The sequence below is a fragment of the Panthera tigris genome, chromosome D2, assembly GCF_018350195.1.
Source record: "Panthera tigris isolate Pti1 chromosome D2, P.tigris_Pti1_mat1.1, whole genome shotgun sequence".
Taxonomy (NCBI): Eukaryota; Metazoa; Chordata; class Mammalia; order Carnivora; family Felidae; genus Panthera; species Panthera tigris.
This window is the reverse complement of record NC_056670.1, coordinates 1,635,837-1,660,000: the sequence shown is the minus strand read 5'-3', so window position 1 is coordinate 1,660,000 and position 24,164 is coordinate 1,635,837. Positions and strand designations below refer to the sequence as shown.

At 41.4% G+C, this 24,164-nt stretch overlaps 1 protein-coding gene across 1 annotated transcript in view; it reads right to left on the bottom strand.

The window, feature by feature from the left end:
* Nucleotides 1-24,164, bottom strand: part of LOC122232050 (basic proline-rich protein-like) — a 192,098-nt gene that overhangs the window by 8,919 nt on the left and 159,015 nt on the right. The window contains exon 4 of the mRNA XM_042961062.1: nt 10,966-11,130. Coding sequence (XP_042816996.1) covers nt 11,022-11,130 — 109 coding nt within the window. The 3' untranslated portion in view covers nt 10,966-11,021. The remainder of the gene's footprint in view (nt 1-10,965; nt 11,131-24,164) is intronic.

Here is a 24,164-nt window from a genome sequence, read left to right as displayed (position 1 = left end):
TATGTTCATCTGTTTTGTTTCTTAAATTCCACATATCTGTGAAATCCAATGGTATCTGTATTTCTCTGACTGATTTCACTTAGCATAATACTTTCTAGTTCCATCCACATTGTTGCAAATGGCAAGATTTCCTCCTCTGAGATTGCCAAGTAGTATTCCATTTTGTATCTATACACCATTCTTCTTTATCTATTCATCAATCGATGGACATTTGGGCTCTTTCCATAATCTGGCTATTGTTGATAGTGCTTCTATAAATATTGACATGCATGTGTCCCTTCAAATCATTTTTGTATCCTTTGGATAAACACTCACTAGTGCAATTGCTGGGTTGTAGGGTAGTTCTATTTTCAATTTTTTGAGGAACCTCCACACTGTTTCCCAGACTGGCTGCACCAGTTTGCATTCCCACAAAGAGAAAAAGAGTGTTCCCCTCTCTCCACGTCCTCACCAACATCTGTTGTTTCCTGAGTTGTCAATTTTAGCCACTCTGACTGGTGTGAGATGGTACCTCATTGTAGTTTTGATTTGTATTTCCCTGATGATGAGTGATGTTGAGCATCTTTTCAGGTGTCAGTTGGCCATCTGGATGTCTTCTTTGGAAAAGTGTCTATTCATGGCTTCTGCCCAATTCTTCACTGGATTATTTGTTTTTTTGGGTGTTGAGTTTGGTAAGTTCTTTGTAGATTTCAGATACTAACCCTTTATCCAATACATAGCTTGCAAATATCTTCTCCCATTCCATCGGTTGCCTTTTAGTATTGTTGATTGTTTCCTTTGCAGTGTAGAAGCTTTTTATCTTGATGAGATCCCAATAGTTCGTTTTTGCTTTTATTTCCCTTGCCTCTGGAGACACGTCGAGCAAGAAATTGCTGCAGCTGAGGTCAAAGAGGTTGTTGCCTATTTTCGCCTCTAGGATTTTGATGGCTTCCTGTCTTATGTTTAGGTCCTTCATCCACTTTGAGTTTATTTTTGTGTATGATGTAAGAAAGTGGTCCAGGTTCATTCTTCTGCATGTCGCTGTCCAGTTTTCCCAGCACCACTTGCTGACGAGACTGTCTTTTTTCCCTTGGATATTCTTCCCTGCTTTGTCAAAGATTAGTTGGTCATACGTTTGTGGGTCCATTTCTGGGTTCTCTATTCTGCTCCATTGGTCCTAGTGTCTGTTTTTGTACCAGTACCATCCTGTCTTGAGGATTCCAGCTTTGTAGTATAGCTTGAAGCCTAGGACTGTGATGCCTCCTGCTTTGGTTTTCTTTTTCAACATGACTTTGGCTATTTTGGGTCTTTCATGGTTCCATACAAATTATAATATTGTTTGTTCTAGCTCTGTGAAGAATGCTAGTGTTATGTTGATAGATGTTGCATTAAATGTGTAGATTGCTTTGGGTAGTATAGACATTTTAAAAACATTTGTTCTTCCAATCCATGAGCATCGAATGTTTTTCCATTTCTTCAATTTCTTTCATAATCTTTCTACAGTTTTCAGAGTTGTCAGATATTTTTTTTCATTGAAAATTGCTGTTTTAAAATTTTAGTCTTCTTTCATAAGTAATAATAGTTAGGGTTGGTTAGAAAAATTAGACACTACAGGGGCGCCTGGGTGGCTCAGTCGGTTAAGCGGCCGACTTCTGCTCAGGTCATGATTTCGCGGTCCGTGGGTTCGAGCCCCACGTCGGGCTCTGTGCTGACAGCTCAGAGCCTGGAGCCTGTTTCAGATTCTGTGTCTCCCTCTCTCTGACCCTCCCCGTTCATGCTCTGTCTCTCTCTGTCTCAAAAATAAATAAACGTTAAAAAAATTTTAAAAAAAGAAAAATTAGACACTACAGTTAAGCATAAAAAGAAATTAATTAAATCTGTCATTTTTCCTGACCTTCTTTACTGAATGTATCTGAAATAAAACAGAATCATACCAAATATTCATTTTTGAAACCTGCTTCTTATAGAACATATGAAGAAAATTATTTAATGCTAGTGTATCTTCATTTAAATTTTTTCAATGTTTACTTATTTTTGAGAGAGAGAGTGTGTGAAAGGGGGAGCGGCAGAGAGAGAGGGAGACACAGAACCGGAAGCAGGCTCCAGGCTCTGAGCTGTCAGCACAGAGCCTGACATGGGGCTCGAACTCCCAAACCGTGAGATCATGACCTGAGCTGAAGGTGGACGTTTAACCAACTGAGCCACCCAGGCGCCCCAGTTTGTCTTCATTTAAAGAGAAATTAAAAATAAAGACTGTTTGAGGGGTACATGGATGGCTCAGTCATTTGAGTGTCTGCCTCTGATTTAGGTTCAGGTCATGATCCCAGGGTCATGGGATCAAGTCCCTGGTTGGGCTCTGCAGTGAGTGTGGAGCCTGCATGCGATTTATTCTCTCCCCACCTGGCTCTCTCCCTCAAATAAAAAAAAAATGAAATAAAATAAGTGGATTGTTTGGGAACAAAAAATGTAATTGTGTTAAAACACCTCAATTATGTGAAGTCACATGTAATCCCTTCTACTGAAATGAAGGAGCACCTGGGTGTCTCAGTCAGATAGGTGTCGACTCTTGATTTCCACGGAGGTCATGATCTCATAGTTAGTGGGTTCAAATCCCAAATGGGCTGTGCACTGACAGCATGGAGCCTGCTTGGAATTCTCTCTCCCTCTCTCTTTCCGCCCCTTCTGCTCTCTCTCTCTCAGAATAAACTGATAAAAAAAAAAAAAAAAAGAACTGAACACACCACTTTAATAGACTCCAGTAAGATGTAATACTGGGATTGCTAGGATTTGTGATTCAGGGTCATTTTTATTAGGAACTGTATTTCTAATTACTTCGAGGAGTAAAAGACATTCCTTAGAGGAGCAAGGGCATCTCTGAGGCCCCTGCAGTGCCCGCCCTGCACCTGCTCACCTGGGCACACATACTGAAGCACTCTGCGACCTATGTCAGCCTCTGTCGTGGTCTCGGCAGCCACTACGTGTGAGAGGCAGATGTTTGATTCCACTAAAAACTCAGTCTGTGCCTAAAGCTTCAGTAGTCAGAGTTCCGGAGGAAAAATAAAACATTATTACTCCTATTTATTTTAGCAACACACACGCATACACACACAGGCGCACACACAGGCTTTACATCCTGAAACTCAGCAGATGTTCTCATGACCCTGTTTGTGTCCTTTCCCGCAGGGTTTCCAACAAATCTGGCTCGTAATCAAACAACGCTGTGCTCTGAGCAAAATTTGCCAGACAATGTGATCCACGTGGTCAGCGGCTGGTTGGTTCCCAGTCGTCTGAACTCGGTACCCCCAGAGAAAACAGGGATCAGCCAGTAGTTACGCGTATGCGTTCCCCGCACAAAGAAGGCTAGTGTCTGCACAGAATGAAGGGTTACCACCGCACCTCAAAGTATTTCAGAAGATTCTTGGCTCCTTGGCTTCATTAGAAGCAGGAAGCCATAAATCTGTTCTATAATATTCAAAGTCTCCCAGCTGTGTAACTTTATAAAGCTCAAGTCCTCGCTTGTCCCCTACATTTATATCCCTCAACGAACATGAGAGCATCCGGAGATGAGCTTTTAATTGGAAGTAAACCCCCTTTTGCAAATCAATGTGCTCATCTGCTCATCTACCCTCTTTGTTGGTTTTAACCACTATTCACTCTACAAACGGATCTTGAGTGGCTGCTATGCGCCAGGCACTGTTCACTGTTCTTGGTCAAAGAGCAGTGGACAAGTGACCTCACAGCTTGGCTTTAACGCTCCCCTCAGCTCGAGTACATCCTAGATATCCTCCTGACTGTAGGACCCTGGCTTCCCCTTCCTTAGAACATTTACCCCAGAAAACTTACAAACGTAAAATCCTTCTCTGCCTCTTTTTAAAAGCATCTTGCCAGTTTTACAGCACAGGACTCTGTTTTGTCAGGACCTGGGAGCCATCACTTTGAAATGTGGTTATCACAAAATATAGCTCCCTGTCTCCCAGTTTCCGTGGGAGGGTAGGAGCCCCACCTCGGGGAGCACCCATCCAAAAGCTCGGGTGGCCCCATCACATGGGCCAACTCCCCTCTACTGTCCTGCAAGCCCTTTCCACTGGCCATGCCATCCCTGCACAGATCTCCTCCCTACAAACGTCTTACTTTTTGTTTCGGCAGAGTTGTGTTCAATCCCCCTCTCGAAAGCAGTGGTCCTCAGTAAAGTTTTCCCTGGCTGATTAATTCTTAGCACAGTTTTCCTTCAACAGAAAACGGAAAAAGTCCCTGTCCTTACACAGTTTGTATTTTAGTGGGCAAGAGACCCAGTAAAAAAAAAATAAAGACAGTGATTTTCTATTTTCATAATATTATCAAGAAATTAATGGTGATAATAGAAGTCTTGGTCCAAACCTAAAATGGACTGCTCACTCAATGTGGTAAATGGAGAAGAGTATAATTTACAAAGGACGAGTCTGACGTTGTGATAGAGACACCACAGCAGGTAAACGCTGGAGCTCTGCTGCATATGCTGTGTCCCAGAGAACCAGGACAGGGGTGGTCATCGGTCCAGGAGAGAGGGTGGGAGAGAGCCCGGGACAGCTGATGACACGGGGGACATCCTGTGTCCCAGAGAACCAGGACAGGGGGGGTCATCGGTCCAGGAGAGAGGGTGGGAGAGAGCCCGGGACAGCTGATGACACGGGGGACATCCTGTGTCCCAGAGAACCAGGACGGGGGGGGGGTCATCGGTCCAGGAGAGAGGGTAGGAGAGGGCCCGGGACAGCTGATGACACGGGGGACATCCTGTGTCCCAGAGAACCAGGACAGGGGTGGTCATCGGTCCAGGAGAGAGGGTGGGAAAGAGCCCGGGACAGCTGATGACACGGGGGACATCCTGTGTCCCAGAGAACCAGGACGGGGGGGTCATCGGTCCAGGAGAGAGGGTGGGAGAGAGCCCGGGACAGCTGATGACACGGGGGACATCCTGTGTCCCAGAGAACCAGGACAGGGGGGGTCCTAAGTCCAGGATTGAGCCCAGGAGAGCTGGTAACACGGGTAACGGACTGTGTCCCCGAAGGACACAGCCAGGAGCAAACACCTAGATTTTCCTCTCCAGCCTGTCTCCCATGTCCTGACCGGGGTCTCCACTGGCCAGACTAATGAGAACCAGAATTCTGTGAAGTTGTCTTGAAATACTTCAGGCAGTTGGGCCAACAATATTCATTTTGTATAATTCATTTCACTCCATTTATTTTACTATAATATTTTATTCCCTTTATGTGTATATTTATTAATGTACTTATCACATCGCACTGAGCCCATGCCACTTGATAGGAAAATCTAGGGCAGACAGCGTCTTCATACAGAAGAAGGAATGTTTGTTACCATGAAATTACAAACAGAGTGGTTGGGCACCGTCCGGAACAGTTACCACGTAGACACTAGACTGTGCTTCTGCACACACGGGGCCTGGGAGAGGAGCTCCGTGATGTGGAGAGAGAAATTCCTGACAGGGGATCTTCCGCGAGGCCTCCTTCCCATGCACTGAAGGGGCACGGGAATGATGCATAAAGAAAAGTTATGCCTCAAACATACAAGAGTGTAGGAAAGGATACTGCTCGGATTGCAAGGCTAAAGACTTTGAACTCGATTCCAGGGAGGGGGGAGCCGGTAAAATCCTTTGAAAAAAACCCACGAGCTAGAGCACGTGTGTGTGAACAGCACTTGTAAGTCGAGCAGCAGCACCCAGGGTGAACTCGAGAACGGGGGGCCGGGTTAGGGGACTGAGCGTCCATGCGGGAGTTCAAAGCACTGGGTCATCACGAGCTGTCACTGAATCTGCGTCAGTCTCGCAGGGTCTGTGCTCACAGGCCAGCTCGCCTGAGGTTTCCCTACGACTTCCACTACCGCGTCCGCCTCATCGACACATACGTGCGCCGTAACCTCACCTCAGAGCCCTGAGGACCAAACTGCTTATTTCGTCTCCTTTCATCTTGTTTGAGGTTTATTTATTTATTTACTGGGGGGGGGGGGCGGGGGGTAGGGGCAGAGAGACAGGGAGAGAGAATCCCAAGCAGGCTCCACACTGTCAGCGCAGAGCCAGACTCGGGGTGCGGTCCCACGAACCGCGAGTTCACGACAGAGGCCGAAGTCGAGAGTCAGACGCTCCAGGACCGAGCTACCCGGGCGCCCCTGTCTCCTTAACTCTTTCGTAGGCATTTCCAACTACGTACGTGCAAACTCTGACTGGTCCTGCCCTCACAGCCACCTCCCCCACCCCTTGTCCTTTGCACCCCTCCCAGACTGACCTCTGAAAATAATACCCTTTGCTTCAAACGAGCTTTCATTCGTCCATCCAAACAACATGTTTGAGACACGAATTCACCCAAAGCCTCTGCTGCAGCATCAAGTCCTTATCCTTCCCATTTGCATCTCTAGTTTCCTACCTGCCTAATTAGTATTTTTTTTTCCCAAAGCACATCATAATCAAATTGTTTGAAACCAGAAAGGAGGAGAAGATCTTAGAAGCAGGCAGAGGGGAGAAAAAAGACATTTTATACAGAAGGACAAAGGATAACAACAGCCTTCTCATCAGAACCATACCAGCTAATAACATAAATAAATAGTTCATCTTCTTCCCCTTTCCCCACCGAGAGTCCTCACGTGTGTCTGGCGAGTCTGAGAGTCACGCACGTCCACGACATGCTGTGAGCCAGTTTCTCAAGTCTCGGTGAGAAAACACCAGCTACAAGTGGTTCACTCTTCAGGCTGCCCTCCGGGAACTGTGCCCTAAAAGGCCCGGAGCCCCTCCAGGGCTCGGCCCCAAACTAGTGAACTGCATACACATTATGGACTAAAGTGCTCGGAAAACACTGGTCTGGGCGCCTGGGCGGCTCCGTCGGTTGAGCGTCCGACTCTTGATTTCAGCTCAGGTCACGAGGTCACATTTGTGAGTTTGAGCCCTGCATCAGGCTTTGCGCTGACAGTGCGGAGCCTGCTTGGGATTCTCTCCCCCCCCCTCTCTCTCACGCAGGCTTCCGCTCTCTGTCTCTCAAAACAAATAAATGAAGTTAAAAAAAATTCGTAAATAAAAAACATACTGGTCAAAGCAAAATAATGTGTAGTAAAATCAGAATTTGAATGTGACCTAAGAAAACATTAGAGCTGAAAGAAGAAATGTGAACTCTGCGAATATGCTTTTATGTTAACATTAAAGTATTTCATTTTTTAGAGTTGGTTTAATGTTTTATTTATTTTTCAGAGGGAGGGGAGAGGGAGGAAGGGACAGAGAGTGAGAAAGCGGGAGACACAGAATCCGAAGCAGGCTCCAGGCTCCGAGCTGTCAGCACAGAGCCCGATGCGGGGCTCGAACCCACGGACCGTGAGATCGTGACCTGAGCCGAAGTCGGACGCCTATGCCCCTAAACTATTTAATTTTTATACAGATTCTTGTTTTTCTCAGCTTATCTCAAACAGATAAAAATGGAGAAAACATATTCATGTCTATAAATACTCCACTTTGCCATTGTCTTGGGCACAATGAAAACCTTCAGCTGGAAGAGGACCTAAGAGGCAAGTAGCAGGCACAGAACAGGGAAGGAACGCTTCTCGGCAGTTTCCGGGCAGAAGCGTGCTGCACACGGGACTCCCCTTCCGGCTGACAGGAGAGGACGGGGAGCTGTGACTGTTCAGCCTTGTCCTTGGCCGCCCCGGGCGGGAGGATGGAGCCCAGGTGCGGACCCCTGTCAGGACCGCCAGAGGCAGCGGCAGGGACACACCCACCATCTCAGGGCAGGAGGCCTGGAAAGCTACAAGGAGTGTGGGTGCGACAGGTGGCCGCAGTCGGGTACACTGCCCTCCCCGCCCCCCCTGCCCGTGCTCGCTGTCCTCCAAATCCCTGCAGATTGTGCAGGGGAGGGGGAGCAGGGGCAGGGTCTGCAGGGGAGGGGGAACAGAAACAGAGTGTGTGGGGCAGGGGGACCAAGAGCAGGGTCTGCAGGGGGCTGGCAGGGGTGGGGGGGCGGAAGGCAAGAGCACTGCCAGTCTTGGGGGCAGAAGCCGCAGCAAAGGATCAGGGAAAACCATCACTTTATGTCACAGCAGAAGGAGACAGGAGTCCAATTTCTACCTCATAGAGTTTTTGGGAATTGAATGAACTGAGCTCATGTCTGTAAAACATTTACACAGAGTATGTGTTATGTGTGTGTATATATATGCACACACACACACACACAGGGAACAATGTGTATAGAAAGAGGGGTTTCAGTCATAACAGGGAGTGGTTGGTATCTAGAGTAAACAGATCCCCGTGACTGTCATATTTCTATCTATTCTGAGCTACCTTTACATGAAGAAAAACAGCAATAGCCTTTACTCTGTAATGTTTTCTGTCAGTTAAATGTGTCTTTTCTATGGAAATTTGCTGCAGACAAAGTTTTCCTCTCAACATGTCTTACATGTGAATGTAGAATCTGGAAAGAAAATATTACATGTACCAGAGAAAAGTTAATGTTCTCACAAACACACATAATTTTAGCGTGTGTTGAATGTATTTCACAGTTGTTTTTAAAATTCAACCAAGCAAACTTGCACAAAGTTTTTAACATAGTAAATAATGGCCAATAAGAGAAAAAGTAACCAAACACACAAAAGACGATCAGTGTGTGAATCTCCCCATCTCACTGCCCGATACTAATACCGAGTCCAAAATAGGTGTTCGATGCAGTTTTATTTCTTTTCAATACACAGGTGGACTTTGCATAAGCTTCTCCACTACAACTAACCCATTTCAGGAAGACAGAACTTCCGGCGGTGTAAGGTGATTTGTGAAGTCCTGTCCTTACAACCATACAGAGACCCTCGCTCATCTGCTTTAACGAGATATTTAAAATACAGCCTTGGGGGCTTTATTGACGTAACCATTCTGCCATATATTCAGATTTGAGGCTGCGGGTTTTATGGCCAAGTAGGTATTTCAACTGTAAAGCATTGTTTTATTGGCAGAGCAGATGATGATGACCTTTGTTCATCGTCTCACATAAAATACGGCTGTAACTGCGCAATAAAATCACACGTTTCACTGTTCCAGTCACCATTCTGTCTCTCCTTTCAATGGTCTCATTCACTGAAGATCAGAACTGGAAGAGGCCTGCTTTCCCTGGCATCAGGAAGCTCCCGGATTCTCCGAACATCTCACACTTACTGCAAAATGTTCATCTTCAAAACGATACAGAATTTGAAAAACCAGGAAAGCTAACCTTTTTCATGACCAAGAATAATAACTAATCAAAACACCATTGCCTTAAATTAAATATTTAGCAGGTCCAGTGTCTTCTATTTGAAAATTGTGGCTAACACATTAAATGTCTTCAAGTTTCTTGCAATCCTAAAATCTAGTTATAGGACTTTAAACGTTTTAAAGCATGGCTTTCTGATAGTCTCATTGCCTGCTTCAACATACTAAATAAAAATGTTATATCCACTTGTGATGTATTACTAGTACACATTTATGAAATCTTGCTTTTAAGATAGTTTCTACGCTAACTACTTTGCAAATAATACCACCTAATTCAAAGATTCTCTACTATTACCACGACTATTATGGAAAGATTCCATAGAAGTGGTCAAGGTGTTCGGACTATTCATCCCACCTCTGGCAAGAGCAGAAAATGTTTGACTCTGAGAGTTATGGTCTCTTAATCGCAGTCTGTTTTCCAACTGTTGTCCAAGAAGACAAGGTAAAGGAAGACACACGTAACTCTGCCTAAAGAGACGGCATGAGGCATAAACCATCTTGGGGGGATTCTGAAAGGAGGACACGGAAAGGACTTTGAATTTTAGATCAACTTTAACACTTGACACATTTTTAGAATTCACTCTAAGTAAAATCTGCATTTGTTTTAGGTCATCTAATACCTTCCCCTTTGATTCCTGAGGTGAGAAGTTCTCATCCCACGCCCACCCTTTCCCACCTTTTGTGGGCACCTTCCTCCCAAGGCTGACTTCACTTTAACAAGGGTTCTGCGGGCACCTGGGTGGCTCAGTTGGTTAGGCGTCTGACTTCGGCTCAGGTCATGATCTCATAGTCTGTGAGTTCGAACCCCATGTCAGGTTCTGTGCCGAAAGCTCAGAGCCTGGAGCCTGTTTCAGATTCTGTGTCTCCCTCCCTCTCTGCCCCTCCCCTGCTCATGCTCTGTTTCTCTCTGTCTCAAAAATAAATAAAAACATTTAAAAAAAATAACAAGGGGTTCTGCAGACAGAAGGACTCCTGAGCCCAGGGACCTGTCTCTCCCTTGTCTCCTTACTCCAACACAATAAAAATCTCTGTCACCAGGGCAATTATCTGTCTTCTGCAACACCGAGGGAGCGAGCGGTTGTTTCTGCTTTTAAAACAGGGAGGAGTCTCAGCACGTGATGAAAAAGCCTTAAGAAGTCTCATACATTTTGTATTCCATCTGACTTCACGCTTAAGGATTTCTCCTCTGTAGCATAATTTAAAAGAGTGATGTAGACATGGAAATCAATGTCTGACAAGGAACGCCAGAGATAATTCATTGGAGATTTGGATAAATATCATTTCTAGGCTTTGTGTCTATGGAAAAGGCACCATTTGAAAATAATTTTACCACGTGCATTCCCAATTATTACACTTGATAAAACGTTGAAAATTATACCCTTCAAAGACAATTAACAACTACCTTTTGAATAACCACGTGAAAGCTGTGGGCCATCCCCTCACCTGCGACAACTGTGAAGGAAGAATCTGCAGAAAATCAGTGTCTGTCACCGGCAGGCGTCTGGGAGCTGTGCTGTGGGCAGAGGGAACGAGGACTTCCCGATTTCACTGTGGGTTCAACTCAACAGGCGTCTGTGCGCATCCGCTCCGTAACAGGAGCCTTTCTGGGTGTGCAGGGGGCCCGGTCAAGACTAACACAGAGCCTCGGCCCCGAAGGCCTTCACCTCCTAACAGCAGAGGTGAAGATCGGCCGCATTTCCCGCAGTGGCAGCGAGAGCACTTACCAGCATAAGGGCCACACGAGCCAGGGTCTCCGACGTGGACGACTGGAGAGGAAGGGTCACAGGAGTGAGGGTCTCCGACATGGATGACCGGAGAGGAGCCAGGGGGGTGGCGGGGGAGCTGGACCCCGAGGGCCGGCGGTTGCAACAGGTGCCCAGGATGCAAATCTAGGGAAGCAAGGAGCAAACACCGTGGACACGTGAAGCCGCACGTGTGTACCTGGAAGGACGATGCAGAGCACAGCCAGTCTGGGCTCAGGTGGGGAAGCGCAGGGCACCTGCCCCGAGCTGGCCAGTGCACACGTGTGACGAGCGCACTTCTCCATGCGACTGCTCATTTTCACAGTGCTCCCTTTCCACACTGCGACTCTGTTTCTACGTGACATTCACTCTGAAAGTCAAATAAAATGTCTACACGTGGGGTTCTTTTCTCACTCAAATTTTTATAAAAGCTAAACAGATCTTTAGAAACAAGTATGCATCTCACTTTTTTCAATCTTTAATAATATATCAGTGATAAAATTATATTCTTCTTCAGCTCTCATCTGGGCATGTACTGAAGCTTCTTCTTAAAGCATCCTTATGTCTGTTTAAAAAGTAGAGAAGTAACAAGTTATTCATGATTTCCGCTGTAGGCCGTTCGGGCAATACACAAGTGCACCGAGTAGATCATGGCCACGTGTCTTCTCCACCTCACCCTTCCCAGACCTTTAAGTAGGACCCTAGTGACGCTACGGTGTGCGTTCTGCTAGCCATATATCATATATATAATGGAAACATAATCCTAATACAGCAACTGTTTTGGCCTTTACTTATTTCTAATTAACACTGACTCAGAGACACTTAAATCACCCTACGTTCTATTGTCCACAAACTGCAACTATAAAAATGAGAAAAACGCTCGTTTATCTTTTTCTACATGTACAAAAATTTAGTTTGTGAAAACATTTTCATACACATAAGACTTTACTCAAGAGCATCCAACTTTTTGTAATCTAATGCTTAGAATTTATTTATTTATTTATTTATTATTTTTTTTAACGTTTATTTATATTTGAGACAGAGAGAGAGCATGAACAGGGGAGGGTCAGAGAGAGAGGGAGACAGAATCTGAAGCAGGCTCCAGGCTCTGAGCTGTCAGCACAGAGCCCGACGCGGGGCTCGAACCCACAGACTGTGAGATCATGACCTGAGCTGAAGTCAGACGCTTAACCGACTGAGCCACCCAGGCGCCCCTTAGAATTTTTTTAAATAATAATTTGAGATGTGCCTGGGTGGCTCAGTGGGTTAAGCAACTGACTCTTGGTTTCAGCTCAGGTCATGACCTTACGGTTTGTGGGATCAAACTTCATGTCGGGGCTCTGTGCTGACCGTGTGGAGCCTGCTTGGGAGTCTCTCTCTATGCCCCTCCCCACACATTCTCTCTCCCTCTGTCTCAAAATAAACTTAAAAATAATAATCATTTATATAAAATCATACATGTCATTCATCTTTTCAAAGTGTATCTTTTCTTTTCCTTTTCTGAAAGTTGTCCTTTTTCTCTCATACTTTTCTGCCTTAGGTTACTGAAATTAAAACCTCTTAATAAAACTCCTATGTTTGGGCACCTGGGTGACTCAGTGGGTTAAACATCTGACTCTTGATTTCAGCTCAGGTCATAGTCTCGCAGTTCGTGCATTCGAGCCCCATGTCGGGCTCTGTGCTGACAGCTCAGAGCCTGGAGCCTGCTTCGGGTTCTGTGTCTCCCTCTCTCTCTGCCCCTCCCTTGCTTGCAATCTGTCTCTCTATCTCTCTCTCTCAAAAATAAATATTAAAACATAAAAATAAAATAAAACTCTCGTGTATATTTATATAGTCATACACAAGCAGATAGATGGATACATATTTATATGTTTTAGAGTTTATCCTCATTTTACTTGGATTCCATATTTAAGAATTCCCCTACTCACTGATATATATTTGTAACCTCCATACACCACTATCCATGGTAATTCCATTGTCACTCTTGGACATACACAGAGCAGAGGCTCTGAGCCACCAGACCCACACATCCTCGGCTAAGGTTCAGTACGATGGTGCTCTGACTTCTTCTCTTAGCTATCACATGGCAAACTAGGTCCTTTCTGCAGTCTTGTTAGTCCATACTTTTTTAGATTTTTGTGCTTTTTGTTGCTGACTTCACTCTTCAAAATGGCGCCCAGCATGGTTCTGACATGCTATAAGTCAAAGAAGGTTGTGATGTGTATTAGATCAGCCTCATTAAGACAGGAGTTATTATAGTGAGGTCGCCTGTGAGTTCAATGTCAATGAGTCAACAACGTATAGTAAATATGATGCCTTTAAACAGGAACACACATAAAATGATTTACATGTTGACTGGATGACAAAAATATTTTGTCCGGGGGCTCTCAAGAATCTAACCCTGTATTTATTTCCTGTGAGATGAACTGTTCCTAATTTGCTGAATCAGTGTTTATAGCAACCATAGAGGCCATAACTGCCACAAGTAATGAGAATTCATGGTATCTACATCTATCCATCTATCCAATTACAGTTTCATCTTTTTTCACAATACAGATTGAATTTTAGAAGAGAGATGATGTAAGTTTCTGGTAAAGGGTTTCAATCTTATGTAGTCTCCATTTTTCAACTGGAGTTTCCTAAACTATTAAAATCATATGGTGTTTCTATTCTAAACTATCACTATAATCATTTACATCATAACATTTCCTATAATTGTAGCACTCTTGCATTCTTGTGATAAAGAACAGCTGTAAATACACAACATACCTTTTAAAAAATATTTATGATGATATAAACAAGTAAAACTGTATACATATTAATTTTGCACAATGGTTTATTAACTACATATAAATAAGCTCATATAATCAGCACTGAAATAAAAAAAAAGGGAATACTGGTAGGTAAACAAAAGCCCCTATACTGCCCCTTCCCATTCAAAATCATCCATGTTTACTAAGAAATTGAGATAATCATGCATATACCAAAAGTAAGATGCATGCTTAGAAGAACATCTGAGAAGATCCTCAGCTTTCACCTCAGGCTGATCCCGAGACTCGGCAAGGTTAGTTAAGTCTCAAAGGAGCAGGACACACAACCTTCAAAGATATTAGACAAACTTTGTTTTTGTTTTTGTTTTTGTTTTGCTGATGGCATTCATCAAAATCTGAAAAAGTACTAAACAAATTTAAGCCAAGGGACAGAGACTTCAGAGACCAAACACAAGAAGGAATACAGTCTTTGCAAAATACAGTTGTAAAGTCACTAAAAAATTGGATTATTACAGCCTTCAACGATCAAAAAAAATCAATAAACTCTTACAGGGGTGGAGAAGCTAATTTCTGTACCTACCATATTATATTAAAATATCCAAGTTCCCACAAAAATCACAATGCAAACAAATAAACAAAAAGTATGTTCCATTCAAAGAATTGAATAAGCTACCAGAAGTCCTCCAAAGTCCAGATATTGAGCTTACTAGAAAAACACTTTAAGGGGACTATTATAAATATACTCAGAGATGAAGGAAATCATAAGTAAAAAATTAAAAAAATCAGGAACACAGTATATGAATATAATAACAATAAAAATATATAAAAATATAAAAAGGAATTAAATAGAAATTCTGGAGGTGAAATGTTTAAAAACTGAAAATTTAAAAATACTAGAAGTGTTCAACAGGAGATTTGAGCAGGGAGAAGAAAGAATCAATGAGCATGAAACTAGGAAAACTGAAATTGAGTCAGAGGATCAGAAAGAAAAAAGAATGAAGAAAGGTGAAGAGACTAAGATACCTGTGGGACACCAAAAATAAAAAAAAAAAAAAAAAGAAAGAAAAATAATTAACATATACATTTTGGGAGCCCCAAACAGAAATAGAGGGAAAAAAATGCAAAACTGGTTCAACATAAGACAATAATATAATATGTCACATTAATAGAATGAAAGGAAAAAATACATTATCATCCCAACTGGTGCAGAAAAAGCATTTGACAAAATCCAACACCCTTTCATGATTAAAAATTCACTCAGAAAACTAGGTAGAAGGAAACTTCCTTACGATGACAGAGTATTTTTTAAACACTACAGCAAACACCACCAGCAAACATCGGTGGTGAAAGGATAAAAGCTCCCTCTATAAGAACAGGAACAAGACAAGGATGGCCACTGTCACCAATACTAGTCAACACTGTACAGGGAGTTCCAGGTGGAACAGTAAGATAAGAAAAACGATGAGGGGGAAGAGTTAACATGGAGGGGGAGTAGAGAGACCCGAAGCTTGACTCATCCCTGGAGACAACCTGATAAATATCAACTCATTGTGGACACACAAGAAATTGATTGGAGAACCGACAGAACAAACTGCACAACTAGAAATGGAAAAATGGCCACATCCCAGAAGGTAGGAGCTGTGGAGAGCTGACTCTGGGGAGAAAAGAATTGTGGGCGATGCATAGGGGAGGGAGCCCTGATCACAGAGAGAGAAGTAAGACAGACAGAAAGAGTGAAGCAGTGCACAGGGGTTGCATACAAAAACTCTTCCCCAAAACTAGGGAGAGGGAAAACAAGAGGTGCTGAATACCACAAGGTTTTATAAGCAATGGAGCTCAAAGTCTGAAGTTCTGGAAGTCCTCGTCATTGCCAGGGTCCTGCCTGGCTGACGCAGTGGTGCTCCTGTGTGGAAGGAGGGTGAAAACCCGGGAGCAGGCAGCATGGTCTGAGGATCTCCTGGGTCGCATGGGGAGAAACAGTTCCCTTTCTTGTAATGCATTTGTGAGAGGTGGCACAGCCTTGGCAAAGCCAAGAAACTGTATCCAGTCAGGCGGCTGTCATTTAGAATAGAAGGAAGGATAAAGAGTTTCACAGACAAACAAAAAATAAGGAGTTCATGATCACTAAACCAGCCCTGCAAAAATATTGAAAGGGACTCCTAGAGTGGGAAAGAAAGACCAAAAGCAACGAAGACTAGAAGGAACAGGGAACATCATGAGAAACAAAGACTTTATAGATAATACAACAGCACTAAATTCATAACTATCAATAATCACTCAGAATGTAAATGGACTAAATGCTCCAATCAAAAGACATAGTGAATCACAATGGATATATAAAAAAAAGACCCATCTATACGCTGCTACAAGAGACTCATTTGAGACCTAAATACATTGAGGTCTATCTATCTATCATTCTAGTGGAGATAAAAGGAAAGCCAGAGTAGCCATGCTTACGATATAAGCCATGTTTATATCAGACAAACTATATTTTAAATCAAAGACCGTGGCAAGAAATGGAGAAGGGCACTGCATCATAATTAAGGGGTCTATCCATCAAGAAGACCTAACAATTGCAAATATTTATGCTCCCAACCCGGTGGCTTCTCAAATATATAAATCAATTAAACAACAAACATAAAAAACTCATTGATGATAATACACTGATAGTAGGGAACTTTAATACCGACTTACTACAATGGACAATTCAAAAGAAAATCAACAAGGGAACAATGGCTTTGAATGACACACTGGACCAGATGGACTTAATGGAGATATTCAATTTCATCCTAAAGCATGCTAAATTATATCATCCTGGGGCGTCTGGGTGGCTCAGTCAGTTGAGCGTCCGACTTCGGCTCAGGTCATGATCTCGCGGTCTGTGAGTTCGAGCCCCGCATCAGGCTCTGTGCTGACAGCTCAGAGCCTGGAGCTGCTTCGGATTCTGTGTCTCCCTCTCTCTCTGCCCCTCCCCCACTCATGCTCTGTCTCTCTCTGTCTCAAAAATAAATAAACATTTAAAAAAATTTAAAGAAATAAAAATAAAAAATAAAATATTTCATCCTAAAACAGTAGAAAATTCATTCTTTTTGAGTGCAGAAGGAATAGTCTCCAAAGTAGATCACATACTGATTCACAAATCAGCCTTCGACAAGTACAAAAAGACTGAGATCATACCATGCATATTCTCAGACCACAACAACGTAAAACCTAAAGACAAGCACAAGATGAAATCTGGAAAGACTATAAATACATGGAAGTTAAAGAATCTTGCTAAAAAATGAATGGGTTAACCAGGAAATTAAAGAAGAAATTAAAAATTACATGGAAGCAAATGAAAGTGAAAATACAACAGTTGGAAATGTTTGGGATGCAACAAAGGTGGTCGTGAGAGGGAAATATATAGCAATATAGACCTACCTCAAGAAGCAAGAAACGTCCCAAATACACAACCTAACCCTACACCTAAAGGAGCTAGCAAAGAAAGAGAAGATAAAGCCTAAATGAGCAAAAGTAGGGAAATAAAAATGATCAGAGAAGAAATAAACAATATAGAAACAAAAACAATAGTAGAAGAGATCAAGAAACTAAGAACTGGCTCTTTGAAATATTAATAAAATTGATAAACTTTAGCTAGACTTATCAAAGTGAAAAGAGAAAGTACGTTAATATATAAAATCATGAATGAAAGAGAAGGGATCATAATAACACCATAGAAATACAAACAATTATAAGAGAATATTATGAAAAATCACATGCCTACAAACCACAATCTGGAAGAAATGGATAAATTGCCAGAAACATAAAAACCACCAAAACTGAAACAGGAAGAAATAGAAAATTTGGACAGACCCATAACCAGCAAAGAAATTGAATCAGTAATCAAACACCTCCCAACCTACAAAAGTCCAGGACCAGATGGCTTCCCAGGGAAATTCTACCAGACATTTAAAGAAGAGTTTCAATAGCCTTTCTTCTCAAACTGTTCCAAAAAAACAGAAACAGGAAGAAAACTTCCAAACTCATTCTATGAAGTCAACATTACCTTGATTCCAAAACGAGACAAAGAGCTAACTAACAAGGAAAATTAAAGACCAATTTCCTTGATGAACATGGATACCAAAATTCTCAACAAGACACTAGCAAATCAAATCCAACAGTATATTAAAAGAACACCAAGATCAAATGGGATTTATTCCTGGGCTGCAGGGCTGGTGCAATATTCCCAAACCAGTCAATGTGAGACACCACATTAATAAAAGAAAGGATATGAACCATACGATCCTCTCAATAGATGCACAAAAAGCATTTGACAAAATACAGCATCCCTACTGATAAAATCTTCAAGAAAGTAGAGATAGATGGAACATAGCTCAACATCATAAAGGCCATATATGAAAGAGCCACAGCTAGTATTATCCTCGATGGGGAAAATCTGAGAGCTTTCCCTTTACAGTGAGGAACAAGACAGGAATGGCCACTGGTTACCCTTACTATTTAACACAGTACTTGAAGTCTTAGCCTCAGCAGACAGACAACAAAAAGAATAAAAGGAATCCAAATCAGCAAGGAAGAAGTCAAACTTCACTATTTGTAGACTGAATTTATACTTTATGCAGAAAATCCAAAAGACTCCACCTAAAAATTGCTAGAACTCATACATGAATTCAGCAAAGTCACAGGATATAATATCAACATACAGAAGTCTGTTGCATTTCCATACACCAATAATGAAGCAGCAGAAAAAGAAAATCAAGAAATTGATCCCATTTGCAAATGCACCAAAAATGATTAGATACCAGAAATAAACCTAAATAAAAGGTTAAAGATCTGTGTTCAAAACTATACAACACTTATGAAAGAAACTGAAGAGGACACAAAGACATGGAAAAACACGCCATGCTCATTGATTGGAAGAACAAACAGAGCAGTCTACAAATTCAATGCAATCCCTATCAAAATAACATCAGCATTCTTCACAGGGCTAGAACAAACAACACGAAAATTTGTATGGAACTACAAAAGCCCTGAATACTCAAAGCAACCTTGAAAAAGAAAAAGCTGGAGGCATCACGATTCCAGACGTCAAGGTATATTACAAAACTGTAGTCATCAGACAGTATGGTAATGGCACAAAAACAGACTGAGATCAGTGGAGCAGAATAGAGAACCCAGAAATGGATCCACAACTATATGGTCAATTAATCTTGAATAAAGCAGGAAAGAGTATCCAATAGACAAAAGACAGTCTCTTCAGCAAATGCTGTTGGGAAAACTGGACAGCGATATGCAGAAGAATGAAGCCAGACCACTTTTTTACACCATGCACAAAAATAATTTCGAAACGGATGAGAGACCTAAATGTGAGACAGGAAACCATCAAAATCCTAGAGGAAAAAACAGGCAGCAACCTCTTTGACCTTGGCCACACAACTTCTTACTTGATATGTCTCTGGAGGCAAGGGAAACAAAAGCAAAAATGAACTATTGGGGCCTCATCAGGATAAAAGCTTCAGCACAGTGAAGGAAACAACCAACAAAACTAAAAGGCTTCCTTCTGGAATAGAAGAAAATATTTCAAATGACATATCTTATAAAGGGTTTGTATCCAAAATCTATAAAGAACTTATCAAAGTCAACACCCCAAAAAACAAATAATCCAGTGAAGAAATGGGCAGAAGACATGAATAGACACTTCTCCAAAGAAGACATCCAGATGGCCAACAGACACATGAAAGGATGCTCAACATCACTCATCATCAGGGAAATGCAATCAAAACCACAATAAGATACCACCTCATAACTATCCGAATGGCTAAAATTAACAACTCAGGAAACAAAAGATGTTGGTGGGGATGTGAAGAAAAAGGAACCCTCTTACACTGCTGGTGGGAATGCAAGCTGGCGCAGCCAGTCTGGAAAACAGTATGGAGGCTCCTCAAGAAGTTAAAGATAGAACCACCTTACAATCCAGCAATTGCACTACTAGGTATTTACCCAAAAGACATAAAAATACAGATTTGAAGGGGCACATGCACCCTGACATTTATAGCAGCACTATCATAAATAGCCAAACTATGGAAAGAACCCAAATTTCCACTGACTGACGAACGAATAAAGAAGATGTGGTGTGTTTGTTTGTGTGTGTGTGTGTGTGTGTGTGTGTGTGTGTGTTCCCCTTTCTCCTCATTCTTGCTAACATCTGTTGTTTCCTGTGTTGTTAATTTTAGCAAAATTATACAAACGCAAACACACGCACTCACACACAATGGACTATTAATCATCCATCAAAAACAATGAAATCTTGCAATTTGCAATGTGAATGAAACTAGAGTACATTATGCTAAGTGAAATAAGTCTGTCAGAGAGTAACAAAAATATCATTATGATCTCACTCATATTTGAAAATAAGAAACAAAACACATGAACATATAGGAAGGAATAAAAGAGAGAGAAAAGGAAACAAACATATGAGACTCTTTTTTTATGTTTATTTACTTTTGAGACAGAGAGAAACAAAGCATGAGTGGTGGAGGGGCAGAGAAAGAGGCAGACACAGAATCCAAAGTAGGCTCCAGGCTCTGAGCTGTCAGCACAGAGTCCAACGTTGGGCTTGAACCCACGAACCATGAGATCATGACCTGAGCCGAAGTTAGACACTTAACCACCTGAGCCACCCAGGTGCCCCTTGAGACTCTTAAAGATACTGAAAAAGCTGAGGGTTGATGCAGGGAAAGTGGGTGGGAGATGGGCTAAATGGGTGATGGGCATTAAGGAGGGCACTTGTTGGGATGAGCACTGGGTGTTATATGTGAGTGATGAATCACTAACTTCTACTCTTGAAACTAGTATTACACTGTATGTTACGAAGCTAGAATTTAAATAAAAATTTGAAAGTAATAAAAAAAAAGATGAAAAGTATCCAGTTAGGAAAGGAAGAAGTAATAATATTTCTATTCAAAAATCACACAATCCTACACATGAAAATCCTACACAATCCACAAAACAACTACTAGATAACATACACATTCAGCAAAATTGTAGGGTAGTTGTAGGGGAGACTGACACACAAAAACTAGTTGTATTCCCATACTTAAGCAATGACTAATACAAAAAGGAAACTGGGAAAGAAATTTCATTTATAATGAAACCTAACAGCGGCACCCGAATGGCTCAGTCGGTGGAGCGTCCAGCTTCGGTTCAGGTCATGATCTCCTGGTTCGTGGGTTCGAGCCCCAAGTCGGGCTCTGTGCCGACAGCTCAGAGTCTGGAGCCTGTTTCAGATTCTGTGTCTCCCTCTCTCTCTGCCCCTTCCCTGCTCACACTCTGTCTCTCTCTCTCAAAAATGAATAAATGTTATAATGAAGCCTGACAATAAAATAGGTAGGAATAAATTCATGCAAGGAAGTGAAAGACTTGTACAATCACTGAAAACTACAATCACTGCAGATATAAATCAAAAGCATAAAGAGTTGGAAAGACATCCCGTGTTCAAGGATTGGAGATTAACTAGTGTTTTTATGTCAATACTATTCCCCAAATCTACAGATTCAGTGCAACCTCTATCAAAATTCTAACAGCCTTTTTATTAGAAATGGAAAAAATTACCTTCAAGTTTACATGGAACTGCAGTTGGCCAAGGAGAAGCCAAAACAGTGTTCAAAGAGAACAAGATTGGAGGACTCACACTTCCTAATTTCAAAGCTTTCTATAAAACTGCAGTAATGAAGAGAGTGTTGCACTGTCATAAAGAGAAACATACACACCAATGTAACTGAATTTAGAGTCCAGAAATAAACCCATGCATGTAAGGCCTATTGATTTTTGACAAAGGCAGCAAGTTCATTCAACTGGGAAAGGACACTTTCTTTGATAATACATGGCGCTAGGAAAAATGGACTTCCACATAAAGAAGCATAAAGTTGGGTCTTTACTTCACACCATATATAAAAATTCAAAATGGATCAATGTCCTAAATATAACAGCTAAAGCCACAAAGCTGTCAGAAGAAAACATAGGGGTAAATCTTCATGACCTTGGAGTTAGCAACAAGGTCTTAGACATGACACCAAAACCATGAGAAACAAAGGATAAGTAGGTAAATTCAACTTGATCGAAATTTAAAATTGTATACATCAAAAGACATTAACAATAAAGTGATAAAACAACACACAAAAGGGACAAAATGTTAGCATGTGATATATCTGAGAAGGGTATAATATACAGAATATATAAGGGACTCCAACAACTGAACAGTAAACCAAAACCAGATATATCGTCTTCATCCATGACTACAATAAAAATACAGAACTTTTCATCCATCGGAAGAAAGTCTGTGTTGCTTTTCAGAAAGTCTGCACCCCCTCACTCCAAGACATCTTTTCTTACCATTGGTTAATATTGCCTGTGCTTGAATTCACATAACTGACTCATAAGGAACAAATTCTTGTGCATTTGTTTTTCAACATGATAATTTTGCGATTACTATTCTTGCACACGCCAGAAAATGTTCATGTGTTCTCATGGCTAAATAGCATCATATTGCACAAATGTAGCGTGTGTTTTTTAAATCATTCTCCTGTTGAAATTTTGGGGTATTTGTAGTTTGTGCCATTATAAGTAAGGCCACTATGAACACTTTTTATATGTTTGTGTGTGTGTGTGTGTGTGTGTGTGTGTGTGTGTGTGTGTGTGTGTGACATATCTTTTTATTTACCTTGGGTAAAAATTTAAGAGCAAAGTTGCTAAGTTTGAGGTTAAGTGTATATTTAACATTATAATAAAGTGCCAGAAAGCTCTCCAAAGCTGTTCCATCATCTTCTACTACCAACAGCAATGAATGAAAATTCCCATTGGTCCTCATTGTTGCCAAATTTGTTTATTTTCAGTACTTTGGGTATTAGGTGGTATCCAAATATAGTCTAATTTGCATTTCTATCATGACTATTAATGTTGAGCACCTTTTCTATGGTTATTGACTTGTGCAGATACATGCATCTGTTGCGAAGTGCTCACTAAAGTCTTTAGTAAATTGTCACAGTCTGTGGCATGCTTTTGCATTTTTCCATTATGGAAAAATACACAAACATAAATTTATCATTTTAACCACTTAACATTATTTCACATTGTATGTTCAATAATACAGATCTATAATTATTTCTATGCATTTGTCTTTTAAATAATTTGGAAAACAAATAGTAGAGTTACAAAAAAAAAGTAATAGTAGCTTTCATATCTTCCCAAGTGGTTTCTTTTATTAGAGATCTTTGTTTCTTCATACAGCTTTAACCATGTCAACCACTGACTTTTAGCCTTCATTTCTGATGGGAAATCATCTCTTAATCTTATTGAGGACCCGTTTTATGTGATTAGCTGCTTCTCCCTTACTGAATTCAAGCATCTTCTAGGTCATTGGACGGTTTAGTTATTAATTATAATATGTCTTGGTACGGATATCTTTGAAGTTATGCTACTTGGAATTCATTGGGCATCTTAAATCTCTAGATACACGTCTTTTGCTAGAATCAGGAACTTTCTGGCCTCCTTCCAATATTCGTTCTTCTCCTTTCTCTCTCTTCTCCCTCTGGTACTCCCATAATGCACAGTAGTCTTATTAATGGAATGCCACAGGTCCATTATGCTCTATTCACTTTTCTTCATTCTTTCCTTCTTTCTGCACCTCTGACCACATCATTCAACTGCCCTATATTCAAGTTCACTGATTCTGTTTTCTGGCTGCTCAAATGTGTTAAAACTCTCCCTTCCCCACAGAGAATTCTTCCTTTCAGTTACTGTACTTTCCAGCTCAAGAATTTCTTTTTGGTGCTTTTAAAAATTTCATCCCTTTCCTGATAGTCACATTTTAATCATACGCAATTTTCTTGATTTCTTATAGTTGTTTACTCTTGTTTACCTTCAGCTCTTGGAGAATATTTAATACATTTATTTTAAATTCATCAAGAAACAGACAAAACAATTATAAGATGAGCAAAAGATTTGAATAGAAAGAAAACATACAAATTGTCATTCGGCTTACAAAATAATCCTCAGCATCGTTAGTCATGAAGGAAATCCAAAAAGAAACCACGCTGAAATATCACTTCGCAACTACCTGGATAGATAAATAGAAAAAAAGGAGGGTTAAACAACAAGTATTAATGAGGATGTAGGGCAACTGGAACATTTATACATCACTGGTAGGAGTGTGAAATGGTGCAGCTGCTGTGGGATAAAGTTTGGCATTGCCTGGGAGTTGAAAATATTCAAATCAAGACTTGTATGATAATGCTCACTGCAGCAATACTCAGAACAGCCAAAGAAAGAAGTGAGCGGAGTGTCCAACAATAGTTGAAGAAACAAAATGCAGTGTATACATACAGTAGAGTACTATTTAGATATAAAAGTAAAGAA